The 8,363-nt window shown below is 38.2% G+C and overlaps 1 protein-coding gene across 1 annotated transcript; it reads left to right on the top strand.

Moving 5' to 3' along the window:
- Positions 1–3,356: 3,356 nt before the first annotated feature.
- Positions 3,357–7,522, top strand: PCNP (PEST proteolytic signal containing nuclear protein; the record flags this gene model as incomplete). The annotated part of the gene is made up of 4 exons (XM_010286141.1): positions 3,357–3,577; positions 5,548–5,622; positions 6,125–6,180; positions 7,142–7,522. Coding segments are annotated over 4 exons (482 nt in total), but the record flags the coding sequence as incomplete, so codon positions are not given.
- Positions 7,523–8,363: the final 841 nt, after the last annotated feature.

Raw genomic sequence — 8,363 nt, 5'->3', positions numbered from 1 at the left:
GGCTGCGCTGGAAGAGAGGCCGAGTCCTGGGCCCGCTGTCCTCACGTCCTCACGCCTGAGGATTAGCTTCAGCCTTACAGGAGCCTTTTCAAAAATATAACAGTTTCTCCTTGTGCACATAAATTAATTATTTTTCTTTTTCTCAAAATCACACGGGATAGTTTTGCCGTGTATTGAGAGAAATTTCACTGTTGCTGCTGGCAAGGATGAAGGAGAACGCCTTAAAGATTAGCTTTTAACAGTTCTACCATTTGAAGAATGGGTACAATGGATAATATTCATAAGTGAATATTACTTATGTTTTAAGCATCCTGGTTTTTTTTGCTTGGCAGCCATCTGTAAGTTTTCTGTTTGGTTTTATATTATTTATTTTGTGACTTGGATATCACTGTCACCTTGGGTTCTACTTATTATCAATTCTCCTGAAATTTTTAATAGTCGGTTTCTTTTCTCCTTTCTTCCCCTGACTTAAAAGTGAGAAGACAGTGTCTTTGCGAAGCTAAAGCTTCCTTTTCCTGTTTTTTTGTTGTTTAAGTATATTTGTAAGCAGAGAGCATTTTTTTTTTATCTGTTGAAAGATTAAATCAAGCTTGTAAACCAATTAAGGTAGCCCCAACAGTGAATGTTATTTTTGATGATCACTAAAATATAAACAGAATTAGAACAGGATTACCTGATTTTAGGTAGTTCCTTGGCTTTGATACTGTTGGGTTTGGGTTTTTGTGGTTTTGATTTTTTTCAATATTAGTAATACAGTAAGTGGACAGCATCAGTAGGTCAGTTATCCGTACCATCTTGTGTACTGTTCAGTGTGCTGGAACATGATCTTAAAGAGTTGTGGTACATTGTCCCTATGGAAAGATAGTAATTCCCTTATGATTTTTGAAAGCAATTTAGTCTGTAGCTTTTGCCAAGTTCAGTGGTGCTTATCTTAAAGTTAACTTAGTTGTGACTCTGTGTGTTGTTATCACCACCAATGGTCACAAGGGCAAGAGATCCTGAAATGCTGTGCCGTGAGCACTGTCAGTCTTGTCACTTAAACCACCTGGACAATGGAAGTTGTCCACTTACATAGGTTGTTGATACTCATGAAAAAAGTAATCTGTGAAGTAGGACAGCTTTTTATTACTGTGATCCATGGAAAAAAAGCACTGGTCAGATTAGTTTTTGAAGTAGTACTGGTGCTTTTTGTAGGTGAGAGATGACCTTCTTGAGATCTCTAGGATATAATAAAAAAGCCTTAATGTCTTCAAAAATGTATATGCATTGGCATGTGAGGTAGGAGAGACCTGTTTAATGGATAATACAAATCTGCATTTCTGTTTCCTCCAGAAATGGAACAGCACAACAGCTCCTTTCCCACCTACCCCAATTGTCTTATGCCCTTTATAGCTCCTTCAGCAAGGAAGAGTTTTTGTAAGGAAGCTATTTCTTTCAGTAGTCTACAGTTCATCCTACATGGAGTCTAGCAGAAGTAACATTCATCATGTAGTGGTTATAGGAGTTAATTTTGAGAGAGAAGCTGTTTAATATTTTGGTGAGAAAACAGATCTGGGGATTGTTACAGTCAATTCCAGATTGTGTTACACTTCATCTTGTGCTTAGCAATAGTGTAGAATTTGCAGTCAAAGAAGCAAGCTGTAGTGTAATTAACTTCAAGCTAGCATTAGCTTAGGAACTTGGGCTGACTCAATGTGCCCTGAGATTTGGGCTGCTGTGGATTTTGTATCTTATGAAAAAGCAGACTTTTAGGCCTACTGTTCCAACACTTTTAAGGCCAGTGAATCTTCTGCCTACCCTCAAATCACCTTAGCAGTCTCTTGTGTATCTAGATTGGACTTGTATTTGTATATTCTGTTTAATGTGGGCTTATGGGCTAGCTGTAAAGAGCTTTTCATAGCCTTGCAGACTGCTGTTTGGAAAACTGTGCTAAGACTGCAACCAATGCCCAAGGTCATTTGTGTAAATTTTGCCTGTTTCTCTTTTCTCCTTTGTTTGTCACTTTTATATCTAGACTTTCTGGGTCAAATTTCTAGTGGTGCAGACTAGTACCATTTTTTAATAGAGTGAAATTGATTAAAGTTATTAATATTTTTTGTGATCTTCCATGTTTCCAAAGGTAAATAATAAATCCATTTTTGTTCCAATCACTTATTATCTTGATAGCTAGAAGAGTGGGGTAGAAAAGGGTATATTCTGCTGCTTATGATTTGGGAAATAGCAGAGAAATATATGTAGATGGTGTCCCTAGATTTTCTTTCTCCTGATGTTGTTTGCTTCCTTTTTTTTTCTCAGAGCTACAATCTTGTTGATTCCCAGTTCAGACTAGCTTCTCTCCCATTGCTCTATCTTACTTAATAATTTTGCTATTAGACAGCAGTGTGAAGAGCTTTCTTCCCAGATGGTCTGAATTTGCTGTGTGGAGGGTCCTGTTCCCCACTTGATATAATGAGGAACTGGTGCTAGCTCCAGTTTATGTTAGGTTGATAGTATGAGCACTTTCCTGTCCATTCCCCAACGTATGGGTTGGTTGTTTTTTTTTTGTGCTACTGCAGTGATCTGCTTATTGCAGCAGCAGAGAAACGTATTTTTGCTGAAGCATTTGCTATGTTCAGTATGAGTTTTCCAAGGACACCTTTGGCTCTTGATTTAGCTGTAGAAGCTGAGTGTATAGGAATGAAAACATGATTTGAGTATTTTATCTCTCTGGATCATTGTTCAGCTGCTATGTTTTCCATGACTTTACACAGAACCAGAAAAGATGAAATCTATATATATGTTTTTCTAGTGTTGCTTCCTTCCTCAAGCAGAGCTTGGCAGATTTATTACACATGAGATGTGGACAAGCGGTGACTTGAAACATGATTGAGACAGCTGGCCTCACTGTAGTCACTTCCATGATTTTAGAGTTGTGCCAGACAAGCCTAGAGACTGGCATGGACATGTTTTTGTAGAAATTTAGTAGAATTAATTTTAACCTAGATTATCTACTCTAGATTTGGAATTGGGATTCCAATTATGAAAGCTTATCTATGGCGACTTAAACCCTAAAAAGATTTAGTGATCTACATTTAAGTTACTACATGAACTTTGACTTCCATACTAAATAAAAAGATGGTGCTTCAAGATTGTTTTCCTGGCTCGTACACAAGAAGTTCTTTACAAATAGTGGAGTGCTTGCAGTTTCTTCTCCTCTTTGTGTTTTGCTGTCCACTAAATGTACGTTGGTGAAAACTGCTGTTACTAAAAACACCTTACCTATTGCACCCAAAGTATAATGCTTTTTGAGGTTGCTGCTCCCATCAATCTGCTCAGTAAAAATAGCTCATCTTGGTAAGTTGTTTCGACTTCACCAGGACCTGAAGAAGAGGCAGAAAAACCTGTGAAAACTAAGACTGTTTCTTCCAGTAATGGAGGAGAAAGTTCGAGTCGCAGCGCAGAGAAACGGGCAGCTAATGAAGAAGCTGAAGACTTCACCACAAAGCCTGCTCCTGCCAAAATGTCCAAGTTTGGATTTTCCATAGGCAGTCAGACAGCAAAGAAGGCATCTGCAATATCCATCAAACTAGGAGCAAATGTAAGTTGTCTGAGGGCTTTTTATTTTAAGCAAAGCGAGGCAAAGGGGAAGTACTTGGGGGAGACTTCTGTGCGGAAGGAAAGCCCTGAATTAAATGTGTGTAACTTGGATAAAGTTTAAGAAAGCATTGCAGGGCCAGCATGTCATGCATGTGTAAGTATTCCAAGGTGATTAATACTAGGTCGATTGTCTCAGGAAGCATAAGGCTTGATTGAAATGAACTGTAGATCTTTGACGATACAGAATAATTTCATCATGAGATTTGGTAAGTCTGGAATAATTTCCTGAGGGAAAAGAGCAGACTTGTTAACTGTTCAGGCTACTTTGAAATGAGTGCTGGGAGCTTCATTGCACAGGATGCTTAAAGCTACAAGAAAGCAAGTACTCACCTAGATGGCTTAATAGGTCATCTTCCACTCCAAAGATCTTATTTTAGCATGGGAAACTACCATTTATTTTTCAATGACTTTGCCTGTTCTTTGCAAGGTCGATATGATTCATTTACGCTATATGCAAGAAGTGAGACATCATTACACAGGTTCCTGAGAACTCTGATCCTCTTTTATTGTCCAGTACAAGGTATCCTTGTGCGTGTTCAGATGTGAATCTGATGCTTCTCTTTACTGCTAAAGTAGTCCTCTACTAGCATGGGCAAGGACAAGCCAGGTGCCGCCTCTCTATTTAAATACAGTTCATTTACACTTCCCATGTACCACTGTGGTAGATACATTATAAATCCTTGTCTGGATTAAATTCAAACTGTAATCGTGAAAGCCTTGCACCTGCAATGCCAGCATTTTACAGATCTGCAAAAGATGAAAAGAGTGCTCTGTTGTTTTGTGATGGGAGGGAGATGTGGTCTGGCAGCATTCGAGGGTATAAATGCAACCCAGTCAGCTCAGACTTTGGAAAAATTGACAAAGCTGCCTTCTCTGAGCCACTAGCAAGGTCCGATTTCTCACATAGAAGGATACTTCCGGTGGCAATAAACTTGGCTCAGGGTTTCTGGCACACCAAATTTAGTGGGTCACTGGCAGTGCACCAGATTGGACAGTGCTGAAACTTACCCTGTTTCTTTTTAGTCATCTTTACTCCCTTAATATGTTACCCATTCCTGTGGAGCTTTAAAAAATGGCACAATATTTATGTTACACACTGTTGGTGAGGAATAGCTGTAGACTGTCGCAGAAGGACTGTGCTTACAGTATCAGCTTTGAAACTATGAATGAAATAATCACCAATACAGTCAAAATGGAGGAAGCATTGATTATGATTGATTTAGATAATTGGTAGTACTGTAGAAGCAAACTGTTCTGATGACTCAGCGCTTTCTTAATGGTCTCAAAGTTACTTCCGATGTCTGTGCTATATTACATGTAACAGTAGTGAGTTTGATAGCTTTTTACACTTTAAATAGAGGAAAGGCATTTATTTAAAATCAAAATACTACTTTTTAAAGGAGCCTTATATTAATCAGACTGTGTGATGCACACTGATGCTGGTTAAAAAGTTTTAAGCCAGAAAGCTGTTATGTTGTTAAAAGACAAGAAAATAAACATACTCATCTTTCTGGCATTGATGGATAAGAAAACTCCAAAAGAATAATGGAAGCAGTGACATAGTAAAATTTTGAATACCAGAACTTATTCAGGTTCTGATTTAATTGTTCATGTCATGCACCAGTGGCTGTGTACCCCTGCAGTGTGATGGAAAGTTAAGACTTTCTTGTGGGGAATTGCAATATGGGAGAGCTTGACTCACTTCTCAGAGTGTCTCTCACACAAATGAGCAGCTGTTTTCCTTTTTCATTAGAGAGAAACCTTTATCAGCTTGATTCGAATAACACCACTTTTCCCCCTTATTGCCCGTTTCAGTGAGGATGTGTAACTTCATTTTACCAAAATATTTAAAATACCAAGAGTAGCTTTTTTTGAGTTAGTAGACTTACTTGTACGTTTGGTCTTTTTCAGAAGCCTAAAGAGCCTGTTCCAACCCTTGCTCCAAAAACCCTTTCTGTAGCAGCAGCTTTCAATGAAGATGAAGATGTGAGTAATAAGCTAGTGATCAACACAACTTAAAGTTCCATTGGTGTGGGTGAGAGTTAGGCAGAGTGGGTCATTTAAGGTTCTTTGCATAAATGTCAGGGATTTTCACCTTAGAAACATCTCTTGTGTTTCTGTTTAAGAATGTACAACTTTGTAGCACTTGTGCTGGTTCAAGAAATCATTAAAGTGTTGATAACTTTCCCTGAAAATGAGATGCACAACATAATTTGAACTAATTGTTGCTTTCTCTGTACTTGATAAAGGGAAGAAAAGTTGTGCTGCTTTTGGTTTGCTGCATATTTTATTGTCGTGTTACTGCTCCGTCTTACACAGAGGTGAACAAAGGAATTTGTATTTCTTTCTGTAACCTTGTTGAACCTCTGTTTTGTTGTAAGTCATTTTGCTTTCCTGTAGGGCTGTTGTCCATAATATATCTTGTCAGACATTTGAAATGTTCAAAAGACAGCGGCCAGCCATGCTCTAACCTCCTTTCTCTCTGTAGAGTGAACCGGAAGAAATGCCTCCAGAAGCCAAGATGCGCATGAAGAACATTGGAAGGTAGGTCAGCTTTTAACTATGGGTTGGAGAAGGGTGAGTGTGTGAGAATACCTTCTCGAGCACAGGTCAGATTTTGCAGATGGTTTAGAAATGTAGGAAGATAGAATAAGTTCAAAGTGTTTTTCTCCAGAAACAGGAAAATTTTAATGTAGATATTTTCTAATGTTTCAGCTCTACGTTAAAAGTAGTACATTTACACTTGCATTTTGAATCTTATTTGCCTTTGTTCTGAGGAAGAAATTGATTCTATATTAAATAGAAGCTAGCTTTCTTTTTGGAAAGGTAATAGGTTCCTGCTTGCTGGTAAACTTTCCATCTTTCTAGTTCTCCATTTCGTAAATTGCCCTCAAGTAGGGTAGTCTGCTCAGATTTTTAAACTCCCGTGCAAGGGGAAGATGAGAATCATCTCTTTCAGAGAGACAGACTAGCTTGTTTACTTCTAAAACAATATATATATAATTCTTCTGCTTGCCACAAAATTGAGACAGTGTAGAGCCAATCCCAAAATAAATAAGGACTTTTTCAGAGGAGGCTTCACTTAAGTTAGGGATGAATTTTGAGCATATGTATTTTTAAGATGTTTATCATGACAGGCTGCTTTTAAAGGCAGTTCCCTGGAGGCTCACTGCTCTTCAGTGGTGTTTTTTCTCCAGTAGCAAATTTGGATCCTCAATTTCGTAGCTCTTGCCACAAATTCTTCACAGCTGGCAGCAGTTGCTGCCACTCCCACCTCCTCTGCTGCCCCATCTCATCGCTCTGTCTTGATGTGCTACAGAGAGATCTGTTCTGTGGCCAACTTGCAGTTGCTAATAGTGAGGACTCCTGATCTAATGGAAAGAAAGAAATGCGTCATAGTTTCTGGTGGTAGCTTGGTCTTGAAGTTGGTGTTTTCAATGTCATGTTGCCCAAACTACTATAGTTGAACTGACTTTCTCAACTGATCTTGTTTTACTTTTCACAGGGATACACCAACCTCAGCAGGACCAAATTCCTTCAATAAAGGAAAGCATGGTTTTTCTGACAACCAGAAGCTATGGGAACGAAATATAAAATCTCATCTTGGAAATGTCCATGACCAAGAAAATAACTAAATGATGTGGATTGAGAGTTGGGTGTTTGGGGGGAGGGGAGGTTGTAACGTTAAAGGAACAGTTTCCTTTTTTAAGAATGGTATAAGACTATCTTTGGAGCCACTTTTTTAAGATTTTGAGTGGTACAGTAATAACTGAGTTTGAAATTAGAGGTAATTTATGTTTTGTATACAGATTTCAAGGCATTTGCTAATTTTGTAGTTCCATGTGATTAGTTTCAAAAGGTTAAGATAATAAAGGAATTGGAGTGGTACCTTTTTAAGATTTTTTTTTTTTTGTCAGTGATTAATTAAGGTGGATGAAAAAGGTTACTGTCTCTTTAATCAGGTTAACATTGAATGCTCTTGCATTCTCACTTCTGGCTCCCTCTTCGTAACAGGAGAAACAGTTGACTCCTAGGAATACTGCTAAAGAGAGTGAGCATTGTCTTGTGCTAGAAGTGTTACTGGACTATTAATTTGAATATAAACTTATGCAGGAAATAATAAGAACCTGGATTTTTTTTTTCTCCCCTGCAGTCACCTTTTGTTAAGTCTCTGCAAACTAGGAATTGTATTGCTCTGAGTGGCTCTGGTAACTTAGCTCTAATTTTGTTTAAAACTTCTTGTAGGATGTGTAACCTTCTGTGGCCTGTTTCATCCTAAGGAAATGGGCCTTGTCTGTATATTAGATACAGTCTGTAAAGAATATTCACTACAAAGGTAAATCAGTATTTTCAGTGTGCTCCTCTTAAATCATTAGCCTTGAGTAGTGCTTGTTAGCATTTCCTTGTGGTACACAAAAGCTACCACCAAAAAGACAAGCTAATGTACATTAAGCTTCACATTTGGTTGAAATATTTTTCTTTACTATGCCTAGAAGGAATAAAAGCCACACCAAAAATCGGTAACTCACTGCTTAAGAATGAAAAATCTAAGATGCACTTTCCCTGTCTTGCCATTTAAAACAAGATGCCTTGATGTCTGTGACCTCAGTGGACACTATCAGGTTAAAGAAGAATCCTGTATTTGCAGTCCTAATGCTCCTAGTGAGTATCAACTTCAGAAATAAAACTCGACCTTTTCCTACCTGTCTGCCTTTTGCAATAACTTT

This window comes from Phaethon lepturus, unplaced genomic scaffold (assembly GCF_000687285.1).
Source record: "Phaethon lepturus isolate BGI_N335 unplaced genomic scaffold, ASM68728v1 scaffold44324, whole genome shotgun sequence".
NCBI classification, from domain to species: domain Eukaryota; kingdom Metazoa; phylum Chordata; class Aves; order Phaethontiformes; family Phaethontidae; genus Phaethon; species Phaethon lepturus.
The sequence above is the reverse complement of the archived record's forward strand: the minus strand, read 5'-3'. Positions and strand labels throughout refer to the sequence as shown.